This window comes from Melozone crissalis, unplaced genomic scaffold, assembly GCF_028551555.1.
Source record: "Melozone crissalis strain CALT ecotype California unplaced genomic scaffold, PUWL_Pcris_2 ptg000004l_1, whole genome shotgun sequence".
NCBI lineage: Eukaryota > Metazoa > Chordata > Aves > Passeriformes > Passerellidae > Melozone > Melozone crissalis.
The window spans coordinates 24,388,959-24,409,043 of NW_026535782.1; the positions used below are offsets into that span (position 1 = coordinate 24,388,959).

At 39.6% G+C, this 20,085-nt stretch overlaps 1 protein-coding gene across 2 annotated transcripts in view; it reads left to right on the forward strand.

Annotated features, from left to right (window-relative positions):
• Positions 1 to 6,712: 6,712 nt before the first annotated feature.
• The window catches only part of MON2 (MON2 homolog, regulator of endosome-to-Golgi trafficking), a 68,126-nt gene continuing 54,753 nt past the window's right edge, over positions 6,713 to 20,085 (forward strand). For both annotated transcript variants that reach the window (XM_054272647.1, XM_054272656.1), the window contains exons 1-2: positions 6,713 to 6,900; positions 19,886 to 19,949. In XM_054272647.1, the coding sequence (XP_054128622.1) occupies positions 6,790 to 6,900; positions 19,886 to 19,949 (175 nt within the window). In that variant the 5' untranslated portion in view covers positions 6,713 to 6,789. The remainder of the gene's footprint in view (positions 6,901 to 19,885; positions 19,950 to 20,085) is intronic.

Here is a 20,085-nt window from a genome sequence, read left to right on the forward strand (position 1 = left end):
TTACTATCATTTCCTCCAAGTAACATTTCCCCCCCATTACAGCCTGTACCAAAACATACATCTCTCTTTTCCTTCTTTCTTTTCCATTTTGGAAGAGCATCCTTGCCTCTCCAGGACAATTTCTGTTAAAACACACGGACCTATTCAGACATGCCCCTGTTGAAAAATTAGTAATCCCTTAAAAATGAAAATTAAAACATATATATGGTGCAATTGGTAAGAGGTCTGCAACCAGCTCTGGAGGCATAAAGGCATTTTCCAGAACACAATGAATGCTGTCTGGAAAGACTTCAGATGAGCTATGCTTGTTTTCAACATCTGTCAACATTCTGAAATACATATTATGCTCTGGGTATTGTATAACTGTGGCTTTTGCCTGAGAAGAAAGTCTGCAAACACAAGAGACAGTAATTACAGACTCTGTGTCATCTATACCTGTTAAAAGCAAATACAGATAACATATTGATTTTAGGTATAGGAAATAATGTCTTAGCAGATGTCTTCAGAAAATTTCACCTTAGCTATTTATATATTTTTGAGATAAGGTAGCACAGATTAAAAGATAAATCAAAGACAGCTGTAATACTATTTAATATGGGAAGTATTAGGCTAGCCTCTGTGTAATCTTTGAAGTTCTCTTTGGTTTATGTCACTGTCAGTCAGAAATTGTAATTTAGGAAGCTCATTTTTATGATGCACATTGTTTCTGTAATATCAGAGGAAGAAATAGTGCAGAACTGTGTGTATGTAAAAATGATGAATCACACTAAGACAAGCCAAGAGTATGGACAAGCCTATACTGCATGAATAGAAAAGAAGAATGTAATGAGAAAGTAGCTGTAGGATACTAGTAAGGAGGTGGTAAAGGATTTCAAAAAGGAGCAGTGTCCTATGGTTAAAAAAAGCAACTACTATAGAAGTCATTAACAGGCAACCAGAAATTAAAATCTTCAATAGTGGTGGTTTGTCTTGCAGAGATACAACAAAAATAAATTTGGTTTCTAGCAATGGATTTAACTTCTTAGTGAAAGATAATGGTAAAACAGTAGAAAGGAAACAGTCCAGAGGTGGTTCCAGCACATTATAAGGGTCAGGAACTGAGTTTCTAATAATTTTTATGAACTAGTTTATAAAGGAAGGTTTGAAAAGTGCCGAAGGGGGGAAAAAAAGAATGACAGAATCAATTAGATTGGAAAAGACCTCTAATTGAACAGCACCATATCAACTGGATCATGGCATTAAATGCCATGTCCAGTCTTTCCCTAAACACCTTCAGGGACAGTGACTGCATTACCTCTTTGGGCAGCCCATTGCAATGTCTAATCATCCTTTCTGTGAAGAAATTCTTCCTGATGTCCAACCTAAACCTCCCCTGGCACTGCTTAAGACTACGTCTTGTCATCCTGTCACAAGCTGCCTGGGAGAAGAGGCTGACCCCCACCTGGCTAAAGCCTCCTTTCAGGTAGTTGTAGAGAGTGAGTGACCCCTGAGCCTCCTCCAGGCTAAAGAACCCCAGCTCCCTCAGCTGCTCATCACAGGACAATGAAGTGTCAATTTCTTTGAAATTCTACTGTTGGTAAGGCTGGTTCTGGCTTTCTGTGATCTTGCCTCCAACAAACAAAGACATTCAAGCCCACCAGACATTTGTATCACCCATAACAAAGTGTGGCTGAGTGCGTCAGGAGTAGAGCCATTAGGTAAAGAATATATCAATACTTACTACATGTTAACGTCTAATTTTACAATTCAGTTGTTTATCAAATGTTCTTAGATCATGGCATGGTTTAGTTAGTTATGACTGAAGCAGGGAAGCAAGGCCCTTAGAAATAAACAGCCATAGGAATCTACTGATGACCATGCTGTCAAAGGGAAATAAGGTTTCAGACTGGCTGAACAAGTTTTATATCCCACTTAATCACCTGTTCAGTAGCTCCAGGGCTTGGCTCTCCGGTGGAACAGTGAGTATTCAGACCTGGAATTTCCTATGCTCTAGCCAGCAGGTTGCCAAGAGCTCATCCATGCACTGGTGTGAGGAGACAGATTGTTATGGTGGTAAGGATGGTCAGTGTTGGGCTTTTCTGTGTAAATCAAGTAGCTTCTCCACCGCTGTTTCTCTTTTTTCTACACTTGACAGAAAAAAAAGGTATCATGAATGGGCTGCATTGCACATCATACAGGGAAAAATCAGAGATGAACAGATATTAATTCTGTTATTTGTGTAAGGGAATGAAAGACAAATTCAATTTAAAGCACAGAGTCATGCTTGTTTGCCTGGCCAGCCACATACGTTCTATGTGAGCTGGAAAGTCCTAGGGCATGGGAGATGTTGACAAAATTTTGTGATTATTGTGTCTCTATTGGTCTGTTGTTACATTGCCAGGTCTAACACAGCAATAAATTTATTCAAGCATTGGACAGCAGTTCTTTCTCACAAAAGGTGTTACCAGCATGCAAAGGCCAATTAAAAAAGAACAACAACAAAAACCCCACTGCTTTGAAAATCTGTTTGGACAAGATTCAAACAGAAAAAATTGGAAAAACAGCTTTGCTGGCTGGTTATATGAGAGTCTTGGAAACATCTAAGCCTCTGGTCAAGAGATTTGTGTGTAGGCTCTGGAGTTCTGCACTCAACAGGAAATCACTGAGTACCTAGTACACATCATAGGTCTGACATCTTGGGCATTGTTGCTTAACTTTGCTGTGAGTGACCTTAAACAAAACATGACATCATTACCAATAGTTTGCTAATGGCAAAGAGGATGATCCCAGAGAGCAGCTGGGATTGCTTTTTCAGTTGTCCAAATAAATAAAATGTGTATTAGCTGTAAATATACAAACAAAATGGGTACCAACACGTAAACATAAGCTCATGCCTATGCAGAAAGGAACACAGACTAAATCAGTGAGCAGTTGACACTGGAAAACATACTTTTCAGTCTGCTGGTAGATCTAACTTCCTTGCACAGCCACATCCTAAAGGAACAAGGACTTAACTTCTATTCCATAAAAAACCCCTGAAGAATACTATATACTAGGGGGAAGTTTATTACTTCTTTTAACCCATTTGTGTCACAACAAGTACTCTCTTGGCCTACTTCTTTGGTCTTTAATTTAAGGAGCTACTGAAGTGTTCACATAGTAAAGACCTTTATGCTTACACAGACCAATACAATGCATAGCTTTTATAAAAGGCTACAGGACATATTTAGTATTAATCCATCTCTCACTGTCTTTTAATTTAAAATTTAACTTTGTCCTTTGATATCAGTATCTATGCTCAATCTGAGACAAAATTTTCTCCATTGTGATTCTTAACTCTACAGTGCAAAAAATCACCAGAGACATCTGCAAACACCTTTACTTTTCCACAATTGTTTTTTCATATCCTGAAGTTAGTTGTGTACTGTAACTACTGACAGATTCATATCACTCACGGAAGTATACAGGAGGGTAGGTAAAGTGAACTCATAGGAAAATCACAACTCTTCCCATAACGATGAAACAAATTCATTGCCACAGTGAATGAAATCTGATAATTTTGCCTCTGCACAGCATGATGACAGAACCCTGTTCTCATATACAAAGCCTGCATCTGCATATATCTGCCAGGATGGGCTATAACTAAGACTAAACACCTGAAATTAATACAGCCGATGTTTAATCCAATTAAAAGGACTGATGCACATCATTTGGAATGAACATGAGCTAACTTAATGAGTCACAATAAGTCTCATGAGCATTTTTGTTGCTAATTAGAGCCATAAAGCTACAGGGAATTATTTCAATCACCCCCTGCCCATCACAAAATAACATATAATTTAATAACAAAGCAAACCACAACATAATAATTGCAGTGCAATACAAAGTTAGCTTAAAAGCTGAGAGATAAGCCTGAGATGCAGGCAATGTACTATTCCCAATTAAGACAGCCTAACAGCTAACTAGCATTCTTAACTTGCTGGTCAAAAATGTGCCCTCAGAGATGTCCACAAACACTACACCACCTTCTGAGTCAAAAGTGACTTGAACTGTAACCAGGGTATTTCAGTGTACAAAAGACTGGCAAGCACTTCTGCTGAGGGTTAGGACTGCATGCAATAGAATCTATTGCAATGAAATGCAACTGCAGAAGTCACATTCACAATCAAATCAGTGTACTTTAAAAGGATCCTGGCTAGTTTAAACAGTTTAACTGCACTGATTTAGATTAACCGATAAATCTCTGCATTTACAAAAAGCATACATCAAACGGTGAGAAAGGTGACCTTGTTGTTTAAGAGACGTGTCTGAGATTCAGGCACATGTTCCCAGTTCTTGTATTCAGCAGATTCAGAGGAGTTTTCAATTCTACAACTGCAAGAATTCTACAAAGTGTAAGATGCATTTCCAAACTCATGAACAATCTGGCAGTATTTGGCTGGCAATGCTGAGCAGACTGAGTGTCTAAGCTGGTAGTTGAAAAGATATGTGTGATCAATGTAAGTGATATCAAGTGTGCAAACAAGCAGACAAGTAGATTCAGGGAGCATCAATGTGTCCATGGCTTACTATACAGTAAATCTGTGGAAAAATCCGAACAACAAAAAGGAAGTAAATCATTAAAGCTTACCTAAGAAATACATGTGCATAGTCAATAATTAATTATTCATTCTCCTAGCTAATCATCCATGTTTCTTATTAAGGTATTTGGACTGGTCTGTGAATTGCATCAGGCCTGAAGTCCAGAACAGATGCATTAAGATGGGAAAATCCTTAGGAAAATGCTTATTGATTAAGGACATAAATCATTCTACTAAAGACAACAGTCTTGCTCTTTGGTTGCTTTTTTTTTTTTAAGTAGACATAGAAAAATCAAAGCTTTTGAGAATAAACAAACCAATGCACTTTGAAAGTATAACAGTGTTATAGAATCATGTTTGATTTTACTGGACACAGGGGGTGAAACACTAATTCCTTGTCTGAAGGCACATAAAGCTTAACTATCTAATTCAATTGCAGCAGCATTACATGTAGTTTTAAAAACTCACATCCATGTATCCAGTACTGCCAAGCTAACAGCCAGTATATTGAAAACAATACAAATATAAAGATCTTAAAATAACAAATTACTTAGAAAACAAGACTGCACTCTTTGTTTCAGAAAGCACCCCTGAAGATTTATGTATACAGGTACAGTCAATGCTGTGCCAGTGGGAGCCTGTTTACTCTATCATTTGCAATGGTTCTCCTAGTAAATTAACTCAACATACAAGTAGGAATGCTCAAATTAATGAAACATTTTTACTTTTTCATTACAAGACAAAAACCCCAATATATTAGAACATTGTCTGAGTAAGACTGAAGACTTTCAGGAAAGTCTAAAGAAAAGCTGTTACTTAAAATTTTTTAAATCAAATGGCAGTTAAAATTTGTCCTTCATTTGGCTTCTTCATAATTTTCTTTCAAGACTCTCAGGTTGGAAAACTACAGCATGCCAAAACTCGTGGATGTTTCCCCACTCCCTGAGTTTATAGATGGAGAACAGAACCATGCTGCATAACATGTGGGCAGCCAGCACAGTACAGCATTTGCAGTACCAAGAATATGGAAAAATTATTATTGCAGAGACCAAAATCTTTGTGAAATGTTAATTGTTATGGTGAATGATGGATGGTATCCTCCAGAAGGAAGCTCCCAGGCAACCATCAGGCCTAAACTCCCCTGCATTACAAGTAACGGATACTGAAGTGCGTGTTCGAGTTGCTCAGGAGCCAGCTTTAGAAATGGGTTAAAAATTGCTGGTATGGAATTCCGAGGGACACTGCTGGTGACATGGAAGGTACCTGGAACCCAACCATTTCACATGCCCTTGTTTTTTCCCTGCCTGTGTTTATCTCAAAGCTTCTCAGTGAAGGGTTCACCCTCGCTTTGCTTAGAGCAGACCACGGAGCGCTGCGTACGCACAGAGGGCGAGGAGGGCACAAAGCTTCACTCCAGCTGAAGAACCACAGAACGACGGGCAAGGCTGGAAAGGACCACTTTGGGTCACCTCGTCCGATCTCCGTGCTCAAGCAGGGTCACCCCAGAGCACATTGCACAGAATTGTATCCAGACGGTTCTTGAATCTTCAGCGAGGGAGACTCCGCAAACTCTCCGGGCAATCTGTTTCAGAGCACTCTCACTCGCATTGGAAAGAAAGCAAGAACTTCAGGATTCTAAAGAGAAGCAGTGTACCTCACTTTTTGTTTTTTTAAATCAAACGCTCCAAGAGCCGGACTTGGCCAGAGGGGACCGACCCCTACATCCCTGCAGCAGCTCGGCGGGGCTGGCGGCTGCTGAAACCCAGAGAGCTTCGCCACCTCTTTCCTCAGTGACCCTTCGCGAACGGCGCAGTTTGTCCCCTCCCCTCGACAGCTCCCCGCCCTCGGCCCAGGTCCCAGCGCCTCTCCTGCCCCTTCATGCCGACCCAGTGACACTGCGGTGAAAGGACCCTGGGGAAAGAGCCCCGCTCCCTGGGCCGCGCCCGACCCAGCCCGGCAGGACGGCTCCGGGTGCCGCCTCCGTCCCTCCCTCCGTGCCTTCCTCCCTCCCAGCCGGCGGCCGCCGCTCTCCCCGCCCCCGGCCGTGTGTGCGGAAGCTGCCGGCGCCCGGGATTGTGGGAGCGGGGGGGACGCGGAGCGGGGAGGGGACGCGGCCGGGCCGGAGGGTTCCGGTGCGGGGCGCAGACGTGTCAGCCGGGGCCGCGGAGCGACAGGCGCTGCCCCTGCCCGCTCGGAGCAGCGCCCGGCCCGGGGCCGGCCCGGCGGCGCCATGGCCGGGACCAGCAGCCCCGAAGCCGTGAAGAAGCTGCTGGAAAACATGCAGGGGGACCTGCGGGGCCTGAGCCTGGAGTGCCGGAAAAAATTCCCCCCCGTCAAGGAGGTGAGTGGCGCTGAACCGAATCAGGCCGGGCCGTGCTGGGCTGAGCCGGACTGCGGACGCCGTTCCGGAGGGGCCTCTATGGCCCCGGGGCCGGGCCGGAGCGGAGCTGCCGGCGAGCCCCTGCTCCGGTACCCAGCCCGGTGCCGTTCCCGCTGAGCTCCGACCTCCACGGCCGCGGGCTGTGCCCAGATGTGGCTGTGCCCAGATGTGGCTGTGCCCAGCCATGGCTGTGCCCAGATGTGGCTGTGCCTGTCGCGTGTTCTGTGGCTGCTGTTGTCAGTGCGCTGCCGAGGCGGGGGCCGTGGGCCGGGCTGTGCCCCTCGGGGCTGGCGGACAGACCGGCTGTCGGCGGGCGAAGCGGGGGCGGCCCCTCGGCGCCCTGGGGGGAAAACACGAAGTTCGGCTCGGCTGTCTCGGCGCCACGGAGCGAGCGGAACTCGCCGGAGGCGAGCTCAGCGCTGGGGCTTGTCCGCCCCGAGCGAACGGGGAGCCCGCTGGGCGCGCTGCGGCCGAGGAGGGCCGTGCTCAGCCCGGCCGGCCCTGCGGCTGCCGGGGGAGCCGGGGCCCCGCAGGTCTCCCCTCGGGTCTGTGCCTTGCCGCTCTCTCGAAGGCTGTGGTGCCCGGCCCGGTGCCTTATTCCTCAGCACTGCACACCCGTGACTGCCGGTGGCAGCTGTGGCGGTCGCTCGTCATCGCTGCCGCGTCGTTCTGGGGCAGTGTGGCTTTTCAACGGTGTGGGCACAGTTGAGGAAGCTTGGGAGACACAGAAGTTTGGGTTACTGTTTTTTCCTCTCTTCTTAAGAAACTGTTTAATATACTCATTACAGTAGGACTGTGTATTTTGGTTTTGAAACGTGACTTTATGCTGTGCAGTCTGAGATCTCAGTAATCTCGGTGAACAGGATTATTTTAATTGAAGAGGAATCCGAATTTTTTTTGCTAACTTAAAATATATTTTTTAACCATATGTTTTTCCGTTGTTTTTATACAGTTAGTTTAACTTTTTCCCTATCAGCAGTTTGCTGCTTGCCATTTAAAAAAGTTTTCTATGAAATAGCGGGAGGAAAAATATTAAATAATTAGGTCAGATTAAGATGCAGACCCAGAAGCATCTGAGAAAGGCATTGCGTGTGTTATGTGACTTAAGTTCCAATTAAGTGATAGCATATTTAATGTTGTACAAAGTAATATACACTTTAACAGCTGAATTGAAGCTAATGACTGTGCTTGTTTTGAGAGACATGAGGTGACACACTGTAGCAGAGAATGTTGTGTACTATTTTAGTTGGCAGAGGAATGTTGGTGCGTTTGTGAAATTTTGTGTGGTCACAGAAAAACGAGAGAAAGTTACGATCAGTCCTGATGAATTGTGTATGGTCACATGTAAATAAGAAAGAGCTGCAGTCAGTAGAACAGAAACTTCTGTGTGTTTGAAGGGAGATGGGAGTGCTGCTTGCACTCCCTTCTGTGTATTACTGTGTGACTCTTGTTTCATCTCTGAACAAGTTTCCCCACTGTGTTAACATTTATTTTCCTTGAGATCTCCAAAGGACTTGGGCAGTGTCGTTCATAAGCTAAGTATTTTTAGTAATGCCTCATTAAGTTTGCCATGGCGGAATATTATAGTAACTACTTTATGTACTTCATACTTGTTCAGCACGTTTATCATATTCTTGTGTAAGCTCAACCTTTGTGTTGTTCACTTTAAATTGACAGCAATTTGTGTAGCTTTCTTCATTAAAAGCACTTAACAAACTTTTTCACAATTGTTTGGGATTTGGATAGGTTTATCGGAATAGTACAGAAAGATGTTTATAAGGAGGTGGGACTTTCTGCTGGGAGTTGTGTACTCTTACAAACAGTCTGAGGTGGAAGCAGTCTTACAGTAGGATGTATGATACAGTTGCAGGAAACGATCTTACTTCCTCACTTCTGGAAGCCCTTTTTTTGTTCTAGTTTTAAAGAAAATGGGTGTCCTTTTTTTGTCAAATCTCAGCTGCTTAAGGAGATATTTTAATTGCATGCTTTTGGTCTGATCGTGATTAGATTTGGCTAGAATGATCAGAGGAATGGCATATTCTTCTTACTGACTTGAAGCAGCACCACTTTTTAAAACCATGTTTAAATACTGGCTTTTGAAAACAGATTCTTACCAGCTCACTTGTTAACTTGCAGTGTAACTAAACTCTCCCACATGCATTGTAATTTATGAGTTTGTGTTGCAGTTGGTGTGTATGCTTTCATGTCACTTACCATACTGGGATAAGACTATTGAAAAACTCCTAGTCCCAAATTAATAGTTATGAGATGTATATCAAAGTTGTTAGATTTGATAGGTACTTTGTAAAGGTAAACTGTTTCTCCTCATCTTTCTAGTGTCTGACATAGTCAAAGACTTTGCTCACAGTTGTTATCTTCAGCCACTTCTAAAATGAATTGTCTGTTCTGGTTTTGTTGTTTTGTTTTTATATTAATAGTGTTAAAATTCTACGAAGTGAATTTAGGTGATGGGTTTGCTGTGATAAAAGTAGTAATGTACTTCTCAGTTCTGGTTGTTACTCGGATGATTAATCTGAGTAAATTCTTTAACCAGTATTGTAAGGATTTAGACCAGTTGTATGATCAGAAAAATAGAGCCTGTTTTATTAAAAGAGGCTTAGTTTTCACTCTCTAAACACCTTTCTAAGGCTTATGTTATTACAAAATTATACAGAATCTCTTAGGTTCAGAGACACCAAAACAATATTAAATGATTCTTTGAACAGGCATGTATATGACACAACTGAAGAAATTTAGTAGAATTCTTTTGGAGGAGAAGGATGAGGGAGGGGTTTGTATGCAGAAGAGAAGGGGACAACCGACCATGGGATCTAGATCTTATCCTCAGTTAGGAAGTAGAAGTGAGTTCTTAATGAAACCTTATTGAAAATGGAACTTGAACTCTTCAATGTTTTGAGGACTTTAATTTCGTTTTTTCTGTAACTCTGAGTCTGTAAAGTTTTCTTAGTAGGTCATGTTCACGTGAAAATTGTGTAGTTTTAAGTCCAGTTACTTACAGCTGTAGATTCTGAGGTTTTTGCTAACTTCAATAATCTGTTAAGAAACGTTGAAATTAGTGAGTTTCTCCCATTGTTAAACTTGGACACAAATATGGCCAACTTCCTTCCCCTTAGTTAGAGCTTTTAACTGAGAAATAACAGGATGTTGGCTCCAAAGTATCCATATGTTGTCTGTGCTCTATGTTAACGAATAATACCAAAGTAGGCTTTTCCTAGGTTATGCCATTTAAGGCTTTAAAATAGGAGCTGCAGAAAGAACCTGAAATTGTATTGCTGAAAAAGTTTGGGGTTTAAATAACATAACAGAGTTATTTTTCTAAAGGGTGTGGAGAATACCAGTTACTATTACAGTTGAAGCCCGTTTCTCTTTGTTGCTAGATGTTTTTTATGTTTGATACTTCCTCAGATCAGCAGTGACTACAGAAGTGTACTAGACATGAATGCTATACACTATGACCAAGAAGGGATATGGTGACTATGTCTCTGATATGCCAAACCTGTTTATACTGGTAGTCATGCAAATAATGACATTGCTGGAAAGTATATTTGTATTTTCATTATGTATTTCTGTTGCCCAATTAGAAAAGTAGATGCCAGCCATGGATGGGATAGAAGCTCTCAGGGAAGTGTGAATAAAACACTGTCTTTTGCAGATTGAAATTACAGAGGGTGAAACAGTCTTTGGTAGAGGCATCAGTCCTGTTGATGTTATCTCAAATAATCTGGTGTTTCTCCTAGAAAACAATACTACTTGATCTTTAACACATAATTTTTAATACAGTGGGCTCTGAGATTTGCTCTGTCCTAGAGAGTATTGCAGTGCTGCTTATGCTGCACTGAATTGCATGCTGCACACACAGAGCTTTATAAACTGTTTTGACCTGCTAGTGACTGGAGTTTGGCTATTGTGTGCTGCATTTGGGGAAAGCTAGTGGTGCTCTCCTTAGTGAACTGGAGTAAGAATTTTCTCTTATCACCAAATGGAAGATGGTTTACTGTCCTAAATAGGTTTACCTGCTGTTTCTTATTACGGAATGAAAATACCACTCAGTAAACTGCATCTGATTTGGTTAGATAATTCCACTGCATTAAAAAACTTAGAAATACAAGGGGAAAATACTTATAATTGGCAGAAGTAATGGAGTTAAAATGAGAAATGAGTATACCCAGAAATTTCTTGCAGCCTGAGTTCCAGTTGTAAATCCTTGTTATTTACACAGATCCAATCAATGTATGTAAGTCTTTGTTATTTACACAGATCCAATCAAGCAGTCGCAACTTTCTTGTAGGCTTGTGGCTTGTATTGTCTATGTTGTCTCAGGTCTTTTCTTGACTTTTAAATAGGAGTAAAAGCAAAGTGAGTTTAAAAAAATACCACCAAAACCAACCAACCAAACAAAAGTAACTCTTATCCAGCTCCCTGCACAGTTTCAGGCACATCTCTGCTGGTAGGAGAGGGGAAGGCAGTGGGCTGGCAGTGTTGGGGCAGACAGGGACTACTGCAGGATCAGCTTGGCCTGGGCCAGGGCATGCCCTTTTCTTGGCAGTTGTGTAATGGGTTGTGGGTGCCTTTATGTTTTAGGGTGTTTGTTGCTGTAATGGGGCTGGGAAAGAGGTTGTATTTGACTTGCCTCCACTGGAAGGGCATCACAGAATTAGCATTGAATATTTTGATCAGTAGAAGTGCTCTCTTGAGTCTCTTGGAAGAAAGCTTTTGGTAGCCTCACTGTGCTGTTTCTTTACCTAATCCTTGTTTGAAGGAGCAGTATTGCTTTTACTTAGCTACTTACTGAGTTGTGCGCCTTTGGCACATAGACATCTTTTTGAAACTGTATTATAATTTGCTGCATCTGGGAAAAAGAATAGAATCCAATTTTGCAGACTTATTTTTTCTTCTTTTATGAGTAACTCTTCTTGCAGGCAAGTAGCCTTAGAAAGCTCATAGGGTAAAAGTTAAAAAGGTAGGATTTGAGTGACTTCTGGACAAAGCAAACTTTAAATTATTTAATTACAGTAGATGTGGTGTGGACTAGCCTGAGGCAAGAGATAGGATTTGCCCTTACTGAGAGGCTGTGTGTTGTGTTGTGTGAAGACGAGCATTATTCTACATTTCTTCCTTTAGAGTCCAGTCTTGTTTGCATTGAGTGACATACATGACAGTTCAGTCCCTTGGGTTACATCATTCTTGTTTAGGAATGATATGCCAAACACATTTTAAAGCTAATGTAATTGGGAAGCTTGTTCTTTTTAGAGAACCTCTGATGTCATTGGGTAGCTGTGTGAAACTAAACATGAGGATGTATTGCAAAAGGTAAACGCTCATTAAAAAGATACAGATCAGTTAATTTAGTGTATAATGTCAAAGTGATCATTAGGACTCCTAATGCAACTGGAAGGAACAGTTAAAACATGTGTGAATATTTGTTAGCTGTTTGTTCTGTAATGGTAATAATATTTCAGAAATTTTGTTGAATATAGGGCAGTAGACATACTGCAGAAGGCTAAGGAAGAAATTACATGCTGAGCTGTCTTGTGATATGAGCATCTGAGTCACTTGATGTACTTCTAGCATTGAATAGTTTCTGAGTGCTCTGCATTCATTTTGCTCTGCTACCTTAGTGGTAAAAGGATGAGCCAAATGATCCTAGGAAAGAAGACATAAACCATTTTCTGTGGGAGTAACCAAATTTTTGGATTTCCTGCTTTATTTTTTGAATAAAATGGTTTAAGTAATTCTGACACTATAGCCCACAGGGAATTCAACCTACACTGAACTTTCCAGGTTTATTTTCAGGTCTTCACAACATTAAAAGGATGAAAACTAGAGGATTTTGTTTGTTGGTTGGTTTTTTTTAATGGGTATTCACTTAACTGTGTTTTAAGAGGTTTTTCAAAATAGAGAAACAATGCTCTGTAAAATGTATGTTGTCATACTTAGGCAGCTTGCACTAAAGCATGTGTTTTGTGCATGTGACTGGAGATTACTCTGTAGCATTCTTGAGTTGCCAGCCCATAGCTGAGCTGGTGACTTGAAACCACTAATCCCTAATATCTCTTTTATTTTTTTTTATAATTTCTGATCTTTACCATTTGCTGCATCTGCTAGCTGCATGTTTGGAGTCCATTAATTTTGCAGTGATTTTTATTTTATATTGACTTTTATACAGTAGTATTTTTTCAAAATTATGTTTTTAAAAGTAAAGTCTTACAGGGGAAAACATCTATTCAGATGTGTTCTAAGCTTCATGGTCAATTGTAAATCATAAGTTTCATGTGATCATTTTAGTCTGTGAATAGAAATGTCACATGTTCTGAAGTGATTCACATAAGGCACACAGGTCAAGTTTCTTCATCATGTAATGCCTTGAAATGTAATGAATGAAGAAAATTGGTGAAACTTTCACTATATTGGTCTGTCTTTCTGATTTCCAAGTTACACTTTTCTCTGCAGGATGACGTTGCCTGATGTAGGGTGTCTGAGCTTCATTGATTGTGCAGAACACCTACACACTGGGTGTTCTACATTGCCACTTGAGATTCAGTAATGTTTCCTTCTTGACTTCCAGCCTCTGGTCCAGAAGAGCTTGGGTCTTCTGGTGTCTGCGTGTAGTTGTCTTGGATACACAGGCCTGAGCTTAGACCTCTGCATTGAGCCCCTGCTAGTGGGTCAGCTGAATTAGCTTAAGGAGAGGCTTTAAGAATTAAGGGGCATTCAGAGAAGACAATCTCCATTGTAACGGGAGTCTAAATATTTAAATTTGTGCATCCTAATCTCTGATTTAATTCTCATCTGCCTCCCATGGCTTTTTGAATATTATACAGGAAACTTGCAGCAGAAGTTGGAAATCCTTGGTGACTCCAGTTCTCAATTAGTGCCTAAACTGTGAACTGTTGTTTCCCTTTACCAGGTGTCTGGCAAATGGACATTGCTGACTGAATATAGTACTTGTGGCAAATCCTCAAAAGTTGCCTGATCCTGTCTGTTGTGCTCGAGAAGCTGAAGGCAACATTAGTTTGAACTTCAAGTGTATGTCTCCTGAAGCTCTGAAACAGGGGGTTGTTTTATTTTTAACATAGAATGATAATTGTTGTGTCAAAAGTAAGTAACTACATTTCAAGTGCAAGTGCTCTGTTTCAGTGGTTTAAAATCAGTTGTATGGTACTTGAATGGATCACTCAGAAATCTCTTAATGCTGGACACATTAAGAGATTTCTCTCAGTACATCCTGATGCTACATAGGTATCTAATGTATTATATGCATTAGATATAAACATGTATATAAGGTGTTATTTACATTAGGTACCTATGTAGTGTAAGGGTATCTTAAGAGATATCCTTATCCTGAGAGATATCATGTATAATGTATTATACATACTATTTAGGTATCCATACAATTTATACAGAATACAGCACAACATATGAGGTACATCCTTGCTCTCTCTGATGAAGAGAGAAGAAGAACTTAGAAATTCGTTGCTATGTGACTTGTGTTTCTTCTCTTTCAGGTGTTAGCTTTTTTGCCTTTCTGTCTACATTAGTGCAGTTTGGTAATGAGTTGTTTTATGTTATGCCTTGTGATTGGATCTGTTAATTTGTATGTGATGCTCTTTCCAGCTGAGGTGTAATATTTTGACTGTCAAATGAAAACTTGTGGGAGCATGTATTTGTATTTGAGTATCTCTATGTTCACGTCAAGTGAGGCAGCTCCAGAGGCAGCAGCTCTGAAGACTTCAGATAACTCTGGCAATTCTCCTGTCATTACTGATGGTTAACCTTCAGCATTCTGAATTGGCTGCTGGTACTGCAAACTGACCGTTTCAGAAGATTAATGGGCCAGAGGAGTAGTCATTCCTGTTAAGTGTGAATGAGCACTCTGAATATGAGAGCGACTAATATAGTTGCACTAAAGCTGGAAATGAACAAGGTTGTGTGTTTTTGAAAAAATATAAACTGCAATATCTTAAATCTTCAGCTGGAGAAGAAAGTGTATGATAAAATCTGTTAAAGCTTTTTGTTTTCCGAATTTATGGTAATTTTGTAACAAAATGATAAACTGTTCAGTGTAATAAACCCCTGTGAGTGCACAGCAATGTCAGATCAAGACTGGCATTTTGCCAGTTTAAATTACATGTAAAATGAGTATACATAAAAGAGGAGGGTCAAAGTAGGGGTTGTACTCAGGGGGAGGAAGATAAAAATACAGGAGGCAAGTACAGGGCTTTTTCACACAAATGTAGTACACTTGAGTGCTTTCATGAGACTGATTTAGTGAGGAGTTTTTTGTGTGTTCTTTTTAAGCAATAGCTTAGCAGTATAGTAATGGTCCAGAATGTGCTTTTGCACAGCAAGCCAGAATAACAATGAAGTGAAACTCTACTTTGGACAGGAGGACCTCTTATTTAAACTGTTGGATATAGGTTTAGTGTCCCAGTTGGAAAGGCAGACAGTCATGGATAGAAAAAAATTGCTCTTTTTATTTCATGTAATAGATATGGAAGTGACTATAGATAACATATTACTCTCATCCAGTCTTAATAAAAGGTTGGCAAACAATGTAATGTAAATACCAATAAAAATCATTCTTTCTGAATGCTTTTCTTTTGAGAATAGAGAAATCAATAACTTGTGTGGTAAGGACTTCAAACGTGAAAACAATTTTAGTGTCTCTGGAGATAGCAATTTGCTCCAATGTACAATGAAAACACAAATGGTCATTCAAAAGCACTAGCAGTGAAAATTCTTGGTTTTATTAACTTTTGGTAACAATGCTATCACATTTAGAAATTCATACAAAAAGATTCTTGATGTTAGATCAATCCTTAGTATAAATTAGTACATGTTTGATTGTTGCAATAAATATCCTTATGGGAATATATATTTTTTGGTTAATAAAGTCAAAAAGGTGTTGACTTTGTTCCTAATTGTTAGAGACAAATTCCTTTGAAGATCAGCATGTTTATCCTTTTAAAACTTTTTAAAAAAATAGTTAGAAACTTTTAAAGAAACAATTGCTATGGCAGAGACAACAATTACTTTTTCTCACTTTAGATTCAAATTTTGTGTCATCTTTCCCTTATGAAAAGTTGTTAACTATGTTATTATTTTTCAGTAAAAGAAAGCTAGCACTTTCATGTTTACCCCAGAGTAATGAATGACAAATCCATAGTGATTACTGCAGAGCACCTGATGTACTGTCAGATCACATGCCAGCTGATGCCTCTGGTCCTTTACTTGCCTGTCTGTATGCATTGCAATAGAGGTCCAAGATGTACCTCTATTAATGTTAAATGTTCAAGCATATGCCATGCTATTATTCTTTGTACTGCCAAGACAAGTCCTGTTCTTGGGCTGCAGGGTAATGATATGGTGATCATGGAGTTAGCTCAAGTGGTATCTTTAGTTAATGTAGATTGCCTACTGCAGCTGGATTTAGGAGCTTCCACAATGTCCCAGAAGACAGATTTGAAGAACTGGTGCTTTCTAGATCCACTTACCACTCATGGTGTGGATGACTTGCCTTTACGTCATGTTGAATTCATGTAGAATTGAATATCCCAGTTATCCTAATACCTTCATATGGGATTTATGAGTTATAGCTTTAAATGTATGTAATGTGGAAAAATTTAGCTCGTGAATGTTACCTGGATGTTGGTAAATGTTGGTTTTGCTTGAGGATGTGTTAAATCTTTCCTTCCTGATTGCCTGAGGGGATATTATCTGCCTCTGTTACCCAATAAGTGCTTTAGATCCTAAACAAAGTAAAAGTTTCCAAAAATTGGGAAGATGCTCACAGCATATCTGTGACAGGAAGGCTGAAAGTTTTCCCTGTTTCAGCTGCAGACTGAGAAGGCTGCTAGGAGAGTAAGAGTTTTGGATTTGAGAAGCTGCTGAAGCTGTGTTTGGAAGTCTCTATGCATCTCCACATTGTGGTCTCTCACATGCAGAGAACCTCTGTAAGGCAGCTGTGAATGTTGTTTTCAGATTGTGCATTCAGAGAGGAACTTTGAGGTCAGAACATAGATGTTATGCACAGACTCCTTTTCAGTCTGCTTGAAACTGCACTCTCCTGATCTTTTAAATATTTTTTTTTTGGCACATAGGTTGTCTCTTTGCCTTGCTTTGATTTCTGTGAAGGAGGATTTCCATGTAATTAGCAAATACTTGGTAATTTCCATGGAAGCAGAAAGATGATGGGGCAAGTGTTTGAGTGTAGAGGGTCTTGTTGAATTTTACTGGGAGTTATTGACTGTTTGATTAAAGCCAGATCAAAGTGCTGGAAGAGATTGATTTGAATATATGCTATCCCTGAGAGTCAGTTTCTCTTCTTGGTCAATATTTCACCTTCCCAGACTGGATGCTGCAGTTGCTTCAGGAGAAACATGAACCAAAACTCAATAATGGCATGTGTGTGTTTGAGACATTTTATATCACTTCATTTCACAATTATTAAAGCAGCAGAATTGGAAATCTAATTGGCTGAAGGTTTTAAATACATTTAAGCTTTGTTAAGTTTCAGGAATTCCATGTATATTTTCTTCTGTTCAAAATAAAGAGAGAACTGACTTGCTTGTTAGGCTACTATGAGTTGTGGTGCTAAGGGAAGCTGGTAATGTAACAGCTAAAATTGGTATTGATTTAAAAACATTGTGTCTTATATTTATGTGAAAGTAAATTATCGTATTTGTACCCATAAATACATACAATATAATGCTCTCTCCTTGATTAGTGCTTTATGAGATTCTGTTCTCATGTGACAGTGTCCTGCAAACTGCTATAGTAATTGATGTAAATTTGTAAACTTAAAAAGCTATGAATATATCTTTTAATTTGCCACTTAAACTGATGCAATCCCAGCACACTTTTGCATTAATGTATGCAGATTAGAACTGTTTGTAGTTATCATGTTTTCTATTGGCTATTTGTGATCAACTGAGGTATATTTTTATAGTGTTAATATGTTGTCTCTTTTACTCATATAATAGAGTATTTTGTAGGGTACATGTGGTGTAATTAGTTTTTAACTGTAAATATTTTTAACTGAGATTTGGAATAGAAACCATAGCATCATGCAGATGATCATACAAATTTCTGTATCTCATGGGGAAGAATGCTTATATTCAGCAGTTTTTTTGTTTTACTTTTTTTTTTTTTAATATATAGTATTTTATATAAAGCCAGCATGGAAAAAACTGAGAGCCATTATATTGGAAAATTTCTGTGCGAAGTGCATGGTGTTTGTGAATGCCACTACTATGAGCAGGCTTAATATTTCTTGGAATCAGAATGAGTTTGTCACTCCTGGCAAGACAGAAATCAATTGCCATTAGTAATTGTGATTAGTTTTCATTTAAAGATGATTGAAGTTGGACTGTGACAAATCCTTCATATTAATTAGTAGAAACAAAGTGTTATGACAAGAAGTTCAACACATTAAGTTAATATGATTAAAATAAATAAGAGCTGCATTTGGCATGCCTTATTTTAGTTATGCAAAATATGTATGTTCATGTCGCTTTGTGTTCATTTGAGCATGTTGTATCATTAATCAGGAACTCTGAATATTATTGGCTTCATTTTTAAAGTAGAAAACTGTGTTCAGAAAAATTTAAATAAATCTCCAGAATTTTAAGGCAGTGCTTAGTCTTCCTATATTGTTTTCGGAAATCAAAATTTTTAAAAAAACAACCAAACAAAAACCCCTCAACTTTGCATTTCTCATTTAGCTATTTTGAGAAATATGTATGTCAGCTCTTAATTTAATTGTGAATTTATACAGTCACTTTAACCTGACTTTCTGTGAAACCGTGTTGGAATAATGTTCTGATGGAGAGGGAATATTAACACTTGGTAAAACTTCATGTACTATCATTTTCATATTTCTGATGGCACTGTTTCTTTGCTTCTCTAATCTGTTTTATGAGGTGACAGCACACATCTTTAAATAGTCGTGTCAGAGGAAAAATAGTAATGTGTAGTGTTGAAAGTGCACAGAAATACAAAGCTAAAATAAAAGGGGAAGTGTGCTTTCAAATTTGCAGAACAGTATTTTCCAGCAATTTGCATCCAGTCATTTGGGAAAACCTGTTGCATTTATTTTGATTTGTTTAATTCTTTCCGGAGGCTTATAGTGTATTAATGAAATTTAAAAACTGGAAGAGCACAATGTATAACGTATCTTTTTTGTTTTGTATACAAAGCTTTCAGAAGTCAAGGTCTTGAAATGCAAAGCTTCAGTGTTGTTTCCAGTTTGGCTTGATTTCTGTTAGAGAGCAAGGCTTGAGTGATTTCTGCAGGGGAGTGTTTGTGGGCTCTGGAGAGGGAGTTGCTGTTCCCTTGGGCCGTGTGTGATGCCCTGGCTGGGCTGGGCAGCCCAGCCCTGGCCCTGCTGGAGGGGTGGGAGAGCAAGAGGATGATGCGGCTGCTCTGCCAAGTCAAACTTGAGGGAAAGGGAAAGAGGAGCTGGTGCTGTGCTCTGTATGGCATGCTGGGAAGAGCAAAAAGTGTTGCTAGAAAGCCACCTTTGTGGCATTGCCACGGGGTCATTTGTGTAGGACATTTGGGAGCCAAAATCCAGGGGGAAGATGGATTTCATTTTTATCCTTGTAATTTGAAACTGTCTAGAGACTGTAACAGTGTTTATGCTTACTAGTGATTTTTTTTTTTTCATTCATAAGGCTGGAAAGTAATACAGTGAGAATCATGATTTCTAAAAATTCTGAATATAACCCTTCCTGTGAGATTCTAGAAAGGAATTCCAGCAACTACAAAAATTTCACTTCTGCATTAACTCTGCTGGCAGAAACCACTGCAAATGCATTTCTTTATCTGAGACTATACCTTTTTATTTATCTATAATATTTTTTATTTCTTTACAGATATTGATGTATGATATAGCATCTAAACTAGTTGTTTTCTTTTCTTCCAGGCTGCTGAATCAGGAATAATAAAAGTGAAAACAATAGCTGCACGAAACACAGATATTTTGGCAGGTAATTATTTGCTGTGCAGTAGGAAGAATGAAGCTGAGTTACAGATCAAAATGTTAAAAGGTGTCTTGGATATGTCTAATAATGCTACACGTCTTTTAGTGTGTGCTCTTTACTTTTGGGCACTTAGCAAAAAATC